Source organism: Aquila chrysaetos, chromosome 1, assembly GCF_900496995.4.
Source record: "Aquila chrysaetos chrysaetos chromosome 1, bAquChr1.4, whole genome shotgun sequence".
Taxonomy (NCBI): domain Eukaryota; kingdom Metazoa; phylum Chordata; class Aves; order Accipitriformes; family Accipitridae; genus Aquila; species Aquila chrysaetos.
The window spans coordinates 41,543,727-41,559,314 of record NC_044004.1 but is presented as its reverse complement, the minus strand read 5'-3'; the positions used below and the strand labels follow the sequence as shown (position 1 = coordinate 41,559,314).

Genomic DNA, 15,588 nt, shown 5'->3' with positions numbered 1-15,588 from the left:
AAAAGCTGTAACAGACTTGGCAGTAGGTTCTTTTTCCTAAGGTAAAAGGCTTTAAATGACAGTTCCAGTTGTTAGCTGGGCAAAAATGGCTGAATAACATTTTCTTTTTTTCCTCTTTGGAAACAAGGATTGATGGGGGCTTTGATTTGTTTATTCATCTTGTCATTGCTGGGATATGTGCTTCCAAGCACTAAGGCCTTCCTGCTCCTATATTAAAATGGAAAAAAATGCAGCTCTCAAATTTCAAAGCTTTAAGTATGGATGAAAAGACTGCTGCAGCTTACTGTGCTGAGGAATCCTTCCACTCGGTAAGAAATCCTTTAGCTGCTGACTTTTTCATTCATCTGCGTAGACTGTGGCTACGAACTTAATTGGAGAAAGGAAGACAGAGTCTGTGCTGGGTCAATATGGTATCTTCTAATAGGCATACTATTTCTTTTTCATTGCATGCATTAGCTCAGGCCTGTTTAAAAAAAAAAAAAAACCCAAAACAAAAACCACAAACCAAACCTTGTAATAACATAGGAGAAGAATATCCAGCAATACTTTTGCTTTTAATTGAATAGCTTAGTAAAGAAAATGGTATTATGAATGACTTCTTGTATTGTCGTTTAACTATTCTGCCAGTCTAAATGTGTGGTGTATGGAATATGATTTCTGCTTTAAGCTGTGCTTGTAGGTTGAAGAAAAGGTGGAGGGAAGAGAGTTCTCATCTTAAAGCAGAGGAGGACACAGCTTCAGCTTGTTCAGTTAACATTTGTTGCAACTCATAACCTTACCAGGTGTTTAAAAGCTTTTTCTTAATTTGGGAAAAATGAGAAAGCAGTATGTCTCTGGTCTAATCTGCTCAATATTAATCTTGTGAGTTTTTTGAAAACTACTACTTTGCTGGCATCACTGCAACTAAGATACTCCACTTTGCTTTTTTGACTTGTGACACTTGCACAGAGCTGAATGATGATAAACCCTAACCTCGAACTGGCTGCCTTCCCAGTAGCTCTCAGTGGCCTGATTTCTTTCACTTGCAGTGTCTTATGTATTTCCACAATGAAGTTCTGCAGTGTTGGCCTAAGTTCAAGACAGTTAGTGATATCTAGCTAGTGGCAGCTAAAATTGGTATTCCTTTGAAGAGGTGTTTTAGTGCCCATTTCACTACAGCGACTATAAAGTTGTTTGCTAAATGTCCTTTGCACAAATTCAGCTGGTCGTCTTCAAAGTAGTAGTTGGAGAAACAGCCAGGGAACCTGGCTGTGGATAGGACATCCGAAAGATAAAGGCTTTTTTTTCTCTGAGTGTGTGTTGGGGGTGAATGTTCTCACCTAGGCCTGGCAGGACCCATAGAAGAAGCTTTGGGAGGGAAGGAGGGTGGGGAGAGAAACAAAAGCAAGTTTCTCTGGGAAATCAGTCTTAAAGTAGTAGCCCAAGTATCCTGCTGCATGTGGAAAGTGGCAAAATTTTTCTCCAGTGGATTATGGATTTCCCTTAGCCAGGAGCGGTGGAAGGAAAGTAACTGAAAACCACCTACTAACTTTACTACCCAGATTTGCATCTGCCTTAAATTTTTTGCTACTGCTGCTTTGGAAAGCTGTGAATGCCAGGCATATGCAACATGATTCATGTAGAAACTAGATGGCACAACCAACAGAAGTTATGTGCCCGTATTACTGCTAGAAGCTTATAGAGGGCTTTGCACAAGAGCAGATACCATATGTTTTCTTAGCAGAGCACTGACTTTGGATATTTTGACTGTGGGTTGCCAGATTTATGGGTTTTTTTTTACCCTTAATTGATGATTTGGTAGGAAGCCCAAATGACTCAGGAATAATTACACAAACCAGGCTTAAAAAGCCTGGTGACACAAACTGTTTGTTTAACAGTCAGTAGCCTAAAAATTACTTGGCAAAAATAGTACACACAGATTTACTTGAAACATTTATTATTAGCTATGTATAATCACCCTCCTCCCCCACTATCCAACCCTCATCTACTAACAGAGGAAGAAAAACAGTCATCGTGATATTTCATACTGCGTGTGAAATAAGTCTGGTAAACTGCTGCTGGCAGTTTTTGTGGTGTAATGCTGTAAAATTATTAGATGAACAGTACACTTCTTGAGTGGAAAAGACTAAACAGTTACTTCAGTACTACACACCTTCCATGTGACTGACTTGATAGCTAAAGAGTTTTTATATGTAAGGCAATAAGCCAGGCTTGCTGCCTGTAAGCCTGGCTCATTCAGGTGGCTTTCCTTAAACTCACAAAGGGACATAAATTTTTGGTTGTTTTTTTCTTGTATTGCAATTGGTATTGGCAGGTGTTGAGAGGTGACTGTGTATCTACAGCCTAGATCGTGATACCTCTTAAACATAAAGATGATTACTTCCACTATTTTGAGATACCGATTTGTCTTCACTTCCCTAGCTATTTCCTTACAGGGCTAGTCTTAAAAATAAAAAGCCAGCATTTTAACTTTATTCTGGGGTACTCTATTTCAAACAAGGCTTGATTAAAAAAAGCTGCTGAAGTGTGGATTTTTTTGTTGCCTTAACAGACCTTGCATCAGTCCCATCCTCTTTAGATGTCTTTCTGAATGTATATATGTACACACGCACTATTGTAACTGTTACAGTATTTTTAATGTTCAATGTTAAGATTAAGAAGTTTCAGGTTTTACAGATCGCATAGTTAATGCAGGTGACCATAAAATTAAGACCAAAGTGTGCTTTAGTCCTATTAATGTGAGTTTTGGCTCTTTTTTTTTTTTTCCCCCCAGTGGAGTTTTCAAATACAAATGGTGAAAGTTTGCCTTTTGTATGTGCATGTATTTTAAGATGCCTAAGTAGAACGTGGGAGCCTGTCTGCAGAAGTGCCAGGGACTGAGTAGCTTCAGTTTAAAACAACATTGTGTGATGGCAAAAAAAGCAATAGGCAGCCGCACTGCCATAGGTTGCAATGAGAGTCACATTCCTAATGATGTGAAGGCTTAGGCTTGAAGTTTCTTCATCCAAACTAGTTGAAAATGTGCTGAGTAACAAGAGTTAGGCTTTTTGCTGGGGGCTGCATATTAGGTTGCATTAAGAGCTTGTACAGTCTTTTACACCATTATGGAAATTAAGTCAGCTACCAGATCAGAAAGGAGAACTTCTTATGTATTTAAGATTCCAAAAAGGTATAGAAAGGTAATTTTTCCACAGTGTAAAAAGAGGCACTGTCTTGTGGTTAGAAAAGAAGGGGTTTTTTGGTGGTGGTGGTTTTGTTTTTCCCCTTGCAAGTATTGTTATGTGATGGTAGAGAAAGACGTCTGTTGCTTCACCCGCAGACTTGATGTTCATCACTGACTGTTGCAGGGGATCACAAAAGATATCTTTGGTCCAAAGAAAATATCCCTGAAAGATATTATCAGATATTTAAATAATTAGATTGGTTTATCAGAGCTTTAACATGACATGCATTTCCAGTTGTGGATTTTTTTAGCTTATGGTGGGATTACTGTGTTTGTGGGATGCCGCTCCAGCAATGCAAATGCAACTGCAGGTCTGGATGAAGGTACTGCATTTCTACCTCAACTGGCCTGGTTTGGAAGTGATGGCAAAACTTTCATTGACTGACCAGAGTGCCAGGACTCCACCCTGGTATTTTAGCTTTGAGAAAGTAAATTTACCAAATACATAATATTATAAAAATAAAGAACTTTGGCATGTACACTCATACTGTTTAGTGCAATTTGTCCCAAGAGCAGACTTGCAAAGTAAGTTTTCTGTACCTCAGGGTGGTTGGAGGAAGACCTCCTTAGGTATTTGTATCAAAGTAAGAGGCTTTATTAGGCTGCTCAAAGCTCAGAGGTTGAAGCTAGAAACCTAAAGTGTGCTTCAGGGTGAGGATGCCATATGCGGTTTTAGGGAAAGTGAAAGATGAAATACTTAAACCCTGCTCTCAGTTTGAATGTGAGGTCTCTAGCTTTAGAATTCATTCCCACTTGGTTCAAATCTACTCCCCCATGGGAATGCTGAAAAGTTGACTTTTATTGGATTTTAGGGGACTTGAGAAACTTGGGTGGTAAGAGGAGCACATATAAAAAGTCATTTTTGCTTGCCTATGTAATGCCATCACATTTTAGTGTCCCTGAAGTATTAGTAGGTTTTGAAGTGTTGATGTTTTTAATCTAAATTTCCTGAAGAAAAGATGTTCCTGGAAAGCTGAATGAAATAATATGTCTTAATACATTTTATTACTTCAAACCAGTATGGGCTGGTGGTAGTGTTTAACTCAATATTAATTTTGTTGGCATGTACATTCTTTCTGTAGTACAACAACAAAAGAGCCCACGTTCAGTGAGAACTTCGCCGTTCAGCTTTGTCAGCAGTGCCAGTGAGCCAGAGGAGTGTTGATGTTCTTGGGCTAAATCTTTTCCCTCCCTTGCAGGCATTTGTGAACCTCTGTTCCCCGCTGTTTGCCTTCCTACTTTGAACAGCTGTCATTACAGAATAATTTATTCAACTGACATACGTGCATGCGCCTTAGAATAGCAATACAGTTCTTTGCCGTGGAACAGAAATCAAATAGGGTTTTTTTATGATCCTGAAAACATCTTCATTGCAAAGTGCTGCGAATAAAGATTTGATGTAGTTCTCATACTTAGTTTAGATCAAACAGAAGAGTGAAAAGTTGGGTGATTTAAATGCTAAAGTCCCCTATAATAGAACATGCAGGTTTATAAAATACGCTAAGCAAGTCCTAGGTGAGCCCCTGAAAAACAAAACCTGAAAACTGGCAGTGTATCAGATAATTGGCTATCTCTTGATATAATTTGAAACCATCTGAAGTGATGCGTTTCTTTAAAATGGTAGCTTATTCCACCAGTGGAAACTGTAAAATGATGAAAATACAATGGGCGGTCATACAGAACTGTACAAGTTTATATGAAATGAGTGTGGTCTTACTTTGGGCAGCAGAGCAATTCATTCAAGTTGCAGTAACAGATCACCTCGCAGCCCTTCCCTTCCCAAAAGTGATCTTGCAGACCGTCATCGATCTGTCGAAGGTTCTCCATGCCTTCGGGGATGTTGTGACAGTCGTGGTCTTTGAGGGCCCTCTTGTAACAAGAGGGCCGCCGGGACGGCACCGCGGGCGTACCCAGGAGGGTGCTCAGCAGAAGCAGCGCCGAGACCATCTTCATTTTTGCGAAGCTTCCTGCAGCAAGGTGCTAAAGAGAAATGAGGTACGTGACACAGGTATAGCTGTTGAACAGATCTCTTTCTCCAATTCGCTTTCTGGCTTGCGTTTTTCTTTTCTTTCCTGTGAACTTTGGGAGGTTTGAACCTGAGTGCTGGAGAGTGTTTTCTCTTAGGAGGTAAATAATATTGCAGCAGAATTGATATTCATTACTTTCTGTACAACCTTGGGAATCCTTTCCTTGGGAATTGAGGCTTCTGTTCCGGGCAATTTTGTTGTTTCTTTGGCCTCTCACCTTGAGAAAATTGCTTTGAGCTGGCCGTGTTCTCTTGGTGGTGTGAGTGAGTGTATCGATTGCTACCAAACCGGGGGAAAATGTCCGGGTGGGTTTCCTTGCCTTCCTGGTCATTTTGCCTGTTGAAACAAGAGTCACTCACATAAAATTAATAGTATCTTTCCCCATCAAAGTTGTGGAAAAACTGTCTGCTGATTGAATCCTCTGTCATCAACTGCTTGAGAAAATGAAGCGTTAAACAGCAAAGGAGGCTGAAGGTCTCTGCAGTGCTGCCAAGTGCCACTGTCCTGGACTGCAGGCTCTGGCATGGTATAGCATTACTGAGAATTTTCTCTTTTTTTTTCCTCTCTTTTTGGTACTGCAAACTGCTTAGCTGAGTCTTGCTACAGGAGGTCATTATGGTTTAATTGGCTTTTTAAAAGGCGGGATAAATTACCCCTTGTAACACTCGCCTGTTGGTGGCGAGGCTTTCCATCGTCTGCATGAGCTTGTTTAATGCTAGCTGTGCTCTTCTGTGCTGCTTTGCACAGAGGCTGACCATGCCCAACGCTGTGGATAAGACCCTTGAACTTGCATTCGCTTTTAAATTAGCATTTTGAATAGTGCTTCAACGTAGACTTTATTGGTATTAAGAGAGAGAGTGGGGTTTTTACCTTTCCTCGTGCTTGAATGAAAGGGGTCTGATACCTTACTGAATTTAAATAGGACTTCTGCTCTGAAAGCTAACCTAAAGCAACGGCCAGCTCTGCCCGGCGAGCTCTCCCTGAGTGCTCCTCACTGGAGTTGCGTTTGCCTCAAGGAAGACTTTGCTGCCCTTCATGCTGTCGGCGCTTCAGAGTCCATCCCCTGACACTGTGATGTTATGGGCTGGCCCTAGTCTTTCTCGCAGGGCTGCAGGATAGAGTGCTCTAGACTAACCCCAAAATAACTAGGCATAAGGCAATGTCTGATCAAAGACTATCAAAGGTCAAGTTAAGATGGCAGAGCTATTATCTAGATAAGGGGGGGGGGGGGAAAGGCATGCCAGCTATGGAAGTCAATTAATAGTCCCGCTTAGGTTACTTTGTAAAACTCTTGAGATCACCCTTGAAAAACAAACAATAAGCTATTAAATGTATAAATTTACATGTAGTATTTTTTCTGGGGAGTTATGTCACTACCATAGCTAGCTATCTTGTTGATCTTCCGTTTCTTCAGCCAATGAATGACACGCCAGAGACTATAAGAAAATCTGGGAATTTGGATTCATACTAGGGATAAAATACTACACCTCGATGCTCTTCAATTGTATTTTTGCATAAGATTTTTGCAAACTTGTTTTTTGAAGACCAGTAGCCAAATAAAGTGTTAAAAAGTGGCCAATATATTAAAGAACATGACTGAAGTGAAAATAAGCTCTTGAGTATTTTTTAACTTCTGTTGCAGAAGCAAAATTCATTGAATGATTCCTTTTAGTTTCCATGAACTTGTATGTGAACTTTTGAGTAGGAGACTCCTATAAACTACTAGTAATGGAGCCTTGGGGATCTATTTTTTAATTACCTTAGAGTGCAGTATTGAATAACATACTGTCTTTATTAGTTTTAGACCTCAAAACTACTTCTCAAATAAAGTAAACATTGTTCTAACTTTGCCTGATGTTGTTTTTTAGACTTGAGTAAAGAATCTGTATTATTATAATAATGGTTTTATTTTGTAGGAGTATAAACACTGCAGTTATGAGGGTCCTGCTCAGAGAAGTCTTAATGCTTAAACAGAACAAGTTTGTTTATACTATACCTTGATAAATGCCAATGTCAAGGAGTACAGTTTAACATTCTTCTGTTCAAATAATTGAGCTTAATTATTTAAGTATTTAATGGAAGAAAATTTCCATGAAAGAGAAATATAGGAAGCAGGGCGTTTATGCCTTTGTTTCCTGTGATTGGATTATTCTGTGAGTTCTTCCCCTGAGGATGAGGCATTCATCATATTTTGCTCTTGTGTATGTTTTTTTTATTCCTAAAAAATTTGGGTGTCCTTTCCCTACCTGGAGTTCAGCTGGAATGCTCATTTGAATCTGTTGCCAGCTGCCTGTCTGCTCAAAATTCATAGGAAGTCATTCCGTCCTGAAAATGGGCGGATTTTCTATAGACTGTCAGATTGCTGGATTAAAAAATTGCAACCTACAATTTTAGGTAGCTCACTACTTGCCTTGGAATATAACAGGATATTGCTGTAGTGCATCATCGAGAGGGTTCGTATGGGTGACTGCCAAAATCAGTATTAGCAAAGTCAATATGCTGGTGAGCTATGGATAGACAGCTTCACTAACAGGTCAGTTGTGCATCTTGCCAATGCTCAGCATTGTTATTATTCAGAAGAAAAATATTTATTTTATTATAACTTTATTTCTGCTTTTATATTTTCTCTGGGTTTTTTGCAGATCATAACCAAAAGGAAATTTTTAGTCGGAAGACCTTTCTTCAACGGGTTATTTCTTTCCTGTGAGGGAAGGGTCCCTATTTGCAGATGAAAGATTGCCAAGGACCTGAAGCGTTTCATCAGCTCCCTGCATGGGATCGATGCTGATAAACTCGGCAGACCTTTCAGATGCAACATCTTTTTCTGACAAACTGCTGCAACTTCTTTTCCTGAATACGGCTGGACAGGTGATGGAATGTCACTGATTGCCTAGGTAAAGAACGGAGCTAGTACGTGCATATTTATTTCAAAATGCGTGTCAAAGACCTTACCTGCTTTTACATACCATGGAAACAGTCCTTTCTCATAAAACAAATCAGGGAAATGTGATGAACAAGTCCAATCCCTAAGGTGACTCAAAAACTTACTGCTAGCAAGCACCCTCTTACATTTCTTTATTTTATAAAACCTTCTGAAAAGGTAGCAATGCCAATCATGCTAAGCCTGACCAGGTTGCTCTATCGAGATTATATCATTTCAAATTCTAGCAGGAGTAAAGCCATCTAAAAATACTTAAGACCAGCTCCTTGCATTTGCATAAGTTCTTTTCAGTGAATTATTTTGGTTACTTTGACATGGTGTAAGTAAAGTTTGAGACCAAGTACAGCTGGGAATACAAGTGCTTTGAAGTAATTTGGAGATTTGTGTAAAGGAAGGTGATTAGTTTGGGAATATGCATGGTGAGCCAGGAATCAGTGCTATCCCTGATCATTCAGCTGAGAGCGTTTGAATTATCCTGCCAGGCAATTTGGCACCATATAGTCTTTGGATCTGCTAGATGCAGGGGTAAGCAGAAAAAACCAAAGAGAAAAAAACAAGTTTCAGCCTCCTTGGCCAAGAACAACAGGGTAATATTTCATGAGAAATGATGCCCTTTAAAGGTCACCTGATATTAGTGGGGGCTCAGGTGTTAGAAATAGGGGATAGAAATACGGAAAGCTGAGAAATGGCACGAAATGTCTATTTCAGCAGCTCTAGACATCCTGCATGTTTGGGAAAAGGTAAATATTTACAGTTTGGTCTATCAACCATTAAATACACCCTTCAGAGTTATTAAGCAGGCTGCATCTCCAGTTGCCTAATGTTGAAAACAAGGACTATGTTAATTGGTACACTTTTGGTGTATGATCTTTTCCAGTCTGTCCAGTGGCATGTGCTGGGTTAACAAGTCGCACTTAAAGTGAAAAAAATTTAATATATATATTTGCTTCTTAATGTGCATTGAGTTCAAGAGCTAAAAATATCTGTTCAAAATAAAATGTCTTTTTATTTGTTTGTCAAGTTTCCATTTCAGAAACACCTGTAAAATGCTGAGCTAAGCATTTAATATTTAGGTGTGTTAGTGTATATTAGTTAGGTTTATTAGTGCATTCCTAAGAAATCATTACACAAGAGCTGCATAACTGATAATATTATGAAGAAGTTTTTTCCATTAAAAAAAAATCCTTCAAATCTATTTTGCTTGAACAGTTGGTGCATTGTAAGGACAGCAGCTATTCCGCTGAGGATGAATTCAGTGAATTACTGCTTTGTAATTACCATCAATACCATGATTCTTTCCAGAAACTGAGTTCTCATTAAAACCCATTCAGTTTTCTTAAAGAGAGCAATTCATTGTGAACACACCCCCTCCATATTCACCAATTTTGCAATAATATTGAGCATTGGAAGGCAATATAGTATGTTTAATGACTTTAGATATTAATATGTGGCATCCAACTTTGAAGAGCAAGATCATAAAAGAATTATCTTTAGCTGGGTCATATCCATGCATCTGTCTTGAATAGCATCTCTTGTCTAGAATATATCTGCTTCTGCCAAATCATCTTTGAATTCTCTGCTCTGTAACTAGCATCAGCAGAACAAGTGCACGAGGATAATTTCAGGAGCAAGACATACCTTTCTCTTCTGCTTCAATCCCTTCCACGTCCTTGGCAGCTGTATCTCTTTAGATGTACGCAGAGAGAGCGAGAGCTAGCGGGGATGAGAAGAGGGAGGGCTGATGGGAGATGCTGTACAAACAGCCCTTTGTTTGTCCTGACTTCTGCCTGTGACTGATGTGCTCCCTTCTCCAGCGAGGGGCCAGAGGATGGGCTTCGAGAACTACCTCTTTCAGTCACTGCCAACCTAGACTGGGGGGGGGAAATGAACGTATCCTTTCCGGCAGGAAACGATTAGTTCATCCAGGATCCAATGAGAAGGTGTCTCCTCGGAGAGCGAAGCGTAACATCCAGAACGGGGGAAGAGGAAACACCCCGTGGAATAACTGTGTCTTGCTGTGGAGCCTGAGCAGGGGGAGCGGGAAGCAGTGGGGTCCCAGGACTGCACAGGCAGAAGAATGTGGTGGCTGGACAGATGCCTTGTTTTGCATTGGGTGGAGAAGAGCAGACCTAGCCAACAATCTCATGCAATACTTTAATTCCTGACTTTGGGATTCTTTCAGGTTTTTTGAAACTGAAATAATAATAAAAAAACTGTAATTACTTTAACCAGACTGCTAGTACAGCATACTCAACGATGCCATGCATTGAATTCCTTGCTGACCAAACATTTAATCAAGAGGTAAAGCATTACACTGAAGAGTATTTCAGAGGAAGTTATTTTAGACTAATATAGCTAATTGAATTATCTGGTACCATAAAAACACAGAGTGAGGTTCTTAAGTGGAGCTGAAGTATTATGTATTAATGAGAAAACAGTCTTGAGGGTGAAGCATGTGTCCTCATATTTCTGTTGCAATTTGGCCCTTGTTCTATTATGGCCATCCTGGATCTATTTTGTGATGTGAGTAGAGAAGTGTGATTGCACCTTAGCTGTTGAGCTGTAATTCTTAGATTCTCTAGTCTGCATGGTTTTGATTCTGTTGTTGCTTTGTAAGAGTTTGGTTTTCTCTCTCTGTTGGGCTGCTTCCAGTGCAGGGGTTTGTCGGGAGTACAAAAAGGTGCCTCTCTGTTCAGCTGACTCAGTTCAAAATTTGATGTCTTGGTGCTTGTTCGGTTTGATTTATCGTATGCCAGAAGTGAACTAGGGCCTCTGTAAGAGGTGCATGTCCCATCTGCTGCTGCAGCAAGGAGAGTAGGCGAAGGGCCCAGATGCTTAGAAGCAAACCTCTTGAAACTGAGCCTACCTGCTCGTGGTGTTCCCCGCTCTGCTGGAGGTGGGCAGCTGGGTCAGCAGAGAGCAGGATGCATGTTGTACCCCTGCCTCTAATTCAGATTAGAGAAGTCAGGCAGGGCATTTTTTGCCACTTCTGTATGGGCATGGCAACTTAAAAGGGGAGGTAGCTGCGGGCAGCTGCTGTCGGAACGGGACGTCCTTTGCCTTTTCAGGGTGACAAAATGCCTGGTGCTGCCTCTGCTTTTCTACAGAAATTCTCTTCTGGTGTGGATCCCGGCCAGGGTGGTCCATGCCTTAAACGAGATTATCCTAATGCCTCTGGGAGTACGCCGTGTTCCGGGGCAGCGCTCTGCCGCGGGAGGAGGCCGGGAGCGTGGTGCGGATGTCCATCAGCAAGCAACTGGCTATAAGCAGGGATAAAACTCGGAGGAGGGAATGAGAGCACGTTGTGCTGATGCTCTGGATTTGGATGCCCTTTTAGTTCGTTAATTACAAATAAATTTACGTATGAATAATTTGAAGTTTTTGTCAGAAGATGTAATGGAAACGTACTAGGATTATTCCCTTGCTGCCCATTTAAGTTCTCTTGTGTTTTCCAGGGAGTATCCGGAACACATTTTGAGAGCCCTGTTTGGACAGCAGTCTGGTGGACTGACAGATTTGTTTATAAAGTGAAGTGTGAGAGGGATAGTTTTCTTCAGGAAACGTCCTGCTGCATTTTGAGAAAAGACAGTTCTAACAAAGCTGGAGTTTTGCTGGTGATTTTTTTTCCTCTCTCTCCATAGCTCCACGTGTGATGTTTTCAGTCACTGAAAACATTCAGGAACAGGAGGAAATTTTCTCCCTCATGATGCTGCTTCAGAGTAAAGACTGGGAAGCAAACTGGAATTTGGAGGAAGCAAAAGTTTTAGGGAATTTTGGCAGGGAAATGCAACTCAAGAGGAGGTAGGAGAAGGCTGCTGTAGGAACAACTCTTTGAGGTGTGAGAAGCGAGGTAGTTTATAGGAAAATGCATTGCAGAGCAGGGGAGCCTGCCATGGGAGGAAGCAAAGTGCAAAGCAGTACTTCCAGATCTTACCTCCTTCACCCTTTCTCCACTTTGCCCCTAACCCATTACCCTGAATATCTGTCTCTATACTGACTTTGTCTCCCTCCCTGTCTCCAGCCCTGGTGGCTCACTCTTTATTTTCGGCTTCCTTCTGCCTTTTTGCTCCAGCACCGCGTCCCCAGCGGGCTCGGCAGCCGGTGTCTGGCGCAGGCTGGCGGGGTGCCAGCCGTGACAGAGCGGTATCGAAAATCGCAGAGGCTTTTTGATCCCCACCATGGCATCTGGGAGCTGCAGGGGAACCGTAAGGAAATCTTGCTTTTTCACCCTCCTTCGTCTGCGTAAAGATGGTAATCATGAATCACGTTCAACTCCCTATATTTAGAGACTCTGTATTAGATGTATACATATCCCTGTTGCTGTCTGAAGAGGTCTGGCAATATTAGAGTTAAGATGCAAAGTGGAGCTGCTTTGGCTTTTCTTTTTTCTTGCCCCCCCCAGGCTGGAGCTGTTGGAGCCAGCAAGAAGTGATGGCCCATGAGGAGGCAGTGGCAGATGGAGGCAGGAGGGGGTGGTGACAAGGTAGCAGCAGCAATCCATAGGAGAGAAGTAGTTTTCAAAGGGGAATGGCCCCTGGTAGGTTGAGAAAAGAAAGAAAAGGCAGCACTGAAATTCAGCTGCAAAAGCGTGGCAGCCTCTGACATACAGCATTACTCTAGACTAGATTTGTGTAATGTGCCCTGGGAAAATAATCTTACTTTTTAATTTTATTTTTTTTTAAGTATTCAGCATTCTAAATGTGCTTTGCATTTTTAACACAAGCCACACAGGTTTAGCTTTTTTCTGTAAACAAAAATCACTTTGCATCTTATTGTATCCTTGAGATCAACGTTCAGCTCTTTGCAGGCTGACAGTGAGAAATACTGATGCTTCTCCACTCACATTAAATCTTCTTAAAAGATACCACTTAACCTATGAGTCAGCTGGCTCATTAATACGTAGAGTTTATATGAGGAGATCTGTAAGGAACCTCAGAACCTGATTTTGGCGGATGATGCAGTCTAAAACCTGTACTTGAAGATTGTAAAGGAATGTAGTATTGTAGGGATGCATAAAGACCTCGGAGACTTAATGACAGTGCCGGCATAGCTAAGACATTAACTGCTGTCATCATTTGTTACAGGATCACAGTGGGTAGGGTGCCTTGGAGTCAATCTTCAGCATAATGGATTTTTAAGCAAAGATAAAAAAATCTTACATGCTCATTTTGCAAATTTTCACGTGTGTAAAACAAATATAACTCGCCTTGTGCCACTCATGTCATGCCTTCCATCACTCCACATCTATAATGTCAGTCAGAAAAAGTATTTGAAAACAGTTTTTTGTGCTTTTACTTTGTGTAATTTTAATTTTGTGTCCTTTGTTCTGTTGATGATTGTTTTTAGAAAATGTCTGTGCTGTTAAATACTCTACAATTACCTTTGCAATTCCTGCATCTGATAATTTGCTTTATACCTTCTACCTGCATTAGCCTGGGGGATTCATCTGAGTTTTCTGGAACACTGTTCATTGTTCTGAAGAAATCGGGTGTATAGCAGTTCTTGTTCATGCAACATTTCTTCTGTCTCTTGCCTTTGTTGTTGGGTGCTGCTTTACTCCCAGTGGCTGTTCTCTGTGGAGTCCCAGGGCCCCTCTGTTTCCTCTCTCTTTGATTTTTGGCTTCCTGGTTTTGCTGTTAGTTTTCTCAACTCTTTCTGCAGGCTGCAGGCTGTGCTTGGTTAAAATATGCGACACAAAGCACTGGGCTAATCAAAGGCATCTTTTAGTGTATTTCCTCAGATCGATGGTCTATTGGCATGCTCAGGCTGTTGCTGCTTTTCTATGAAGGCAGAGAAGATGCAATATATTCAGAACCTGCTGATGCTGTGAACTATCAACTCCAGGCAGGCCAAATGAGTTAATGTTGTAAGTGTGTATGTATAAAGTCTGGTGTCTCAGGCTGGCAAATGAATTTGAATGTATTACGGAAAAATTACTCTAAATTTGGAAACTGTTCCCAGTTACCAGCCATCACAGATGTTGGTTGTCTGATACCTAGAAATCCATGCTTAATCTCATTCTTTGTTGATTCAGAATGTTATGGGGTTTTGTTTGGTTTTTTTTTTTTTTTTTTTTACTGCTTTGCTAGGCATTAGCTATTGATACTTAAAGGCACCTGGCCTTGAGGATGTGGAGCATTCTGTGGCTGCTGAAGGTGGTTGGTGCCAGGAGTCTGATAGAAAACCGAGAGATACCTTTGCCTCTATCACCTGTGCTAATTTCTCTGTAGTTAAAGAAAAAAAGAAAAGAAAAAGCAAAACAAAACCCCCAAACTTATGTTTACTGTAAGGTCTGACTTAGTTTTCCTTCATCATCGTCACTAAAAACATGACGGATGCTGCACTGACTTTTGAAGTCCTTGACCACACCACTGCCTTTTGCCTGTTACAGGGTAGCTCTGACCCTACACGAGGCTGCTTGCTGGGTGCTCAGCTCTGGGCTGTTGCAGAGAGACTATAAAGGCTTGTCCAGCCCTCAGGCTTTTAGCCCTGCTGCTCATCTGAGTGGTCATCAGCAGTACAGCCAGCAGAGACCTGGAAAGTGTCAAGTGTGACTGCGTGGGGCAAAAGCATCTTTGCCAACAGGCTGGCCAACCTGGTGAGGAGAGGCTTAAACAAGGAAGAACAGGGAAGGGAGATGGCTACCCACAATTGAGTGAGGAAGTGGTGGCAACCTCAGGAAGCTTGCAAAAGAAGCAGGAGTGGAGGGAGGAGACCATGTACCTAATGGTTCAGCTGCCACTCAAAGGGTATGGAGAAACAGGCTGTCAGTATCACCGTGATGTTCAACAAAAGCAAATGCAAAGTCCTGCACCTGGGGAAGAATGACTCCATGCGCTAGGATAGGCTGGGGACCAACTGGCTGGAATGCAGCTTTGGAGAGTAGGACCTGAGGGTCCTGGTGGGCATCAAGTTGAACATAAGCCAGCAATGGACCCTTGCAGCAAAGAAAGCCAACAGTATCCTGGCCTGCATTAGGAGGAGTGTTGCCAGCAAGTTGAAGGGGGTGATCCTTCCCCTCTGCTCTTCACTGGTGAAGCACACCTGAAATGCTGGATCCAGGTCTGGGTGACCTAGTACGAAAGAGATGCGGACAAACTGGAGTGAGTCCAGTGAAGGCCCACAAAGGTGACTAAGGGACTGGAGCATATATTGTATGAAGAGTGTCCAGGAGAGCTAGGGCTCTTCAGCCTGGAGAAGGGAAGACCCAGAGGAGATTTTTATCTCTATCTGTTTATCTAAAAATACCTGGTGGGGATTGGGTAAAGAAAACAGAGCCAGACTCTTCTCAGTGGTGCCCAGTGACAGGACAAGAGGCAATGGGGAGCAGCTGGAACACAGGAGATTCCATTTCAAAGTCTAAAGAACTTTTTTACGTGTGAAGAAGGTCATAGTGC

General features: G+C 41.6%; 1 protein-coding gene across 2 annotated transcripts; it reads right to left on the bottom strand.

The window, feature by feature from the left end:
* Positions 1-2,617: 2,617 nt before the first annotated feature.
* On the bottom strand, positions 2,618-10,363 carry SCRG1 (stimulator of chondrogenesis 1). Of its 2 annotated transcripts, XM_030009078.2 has the most exons (4): positions 9,830-10,363; positions 5,468-5,586; positions 4,941-5,203; positions 2,618-3,386 (listed from the first exon to the last, which is right to left on the bottom strand). In XM_030009078.2, the coding sequence occupies exons 2-4, from the start codon at positions 5,579-5,581 to the stop codon at positions 3,332-3,334; spliced, it is 432 nt and encodes a 143-aa protein (XP_029864938.1). In that variant the 5' UTR covers positions 5,582-5,586; positions 9,830-10,363; the 3' UTR covers positions 2,618-3,331. The 2 variants fall into 2 exon arrangements, with proteins under 2 accessions (XP_029864938.1, XP_029865035.1); XM_030009175.2 differs by lacking the exon at positions 5,468-5,586 and having other exon boundaries at positions 9,830-10,352.
* Positions 10,364-15,588: the final 5,225 nt, after the last annotated feature.

What these genes read in the sequence shown, in the direction of transcription:
- SCRG1 (XM_030009078.2), bottom strand. Translation starts at nt 5,581, where the DNA reads ATGACCAGGAAGGCAAGGAAACCCACCCGGACATTTTCCCCCGGTTTG. An exon ending in CTCAAAGCAATTTTCTCAAG is followed by an intron (nt 5,204 to 5,467) that starts GTGAGAGGCCAA and finishes ATTTCTCTTTAG; the next exon opens with CACCTTGCTGCAGGAAGCTT. An exon ending in GAATTGCTCTGCTGCCCAAA is followed by an intron (nt 3,387 to 4,940) that starts GTAAGACCACAC and finishes AATATCTTTCAG; the next exon opens with GGATATTTTCTTTGGACCAA.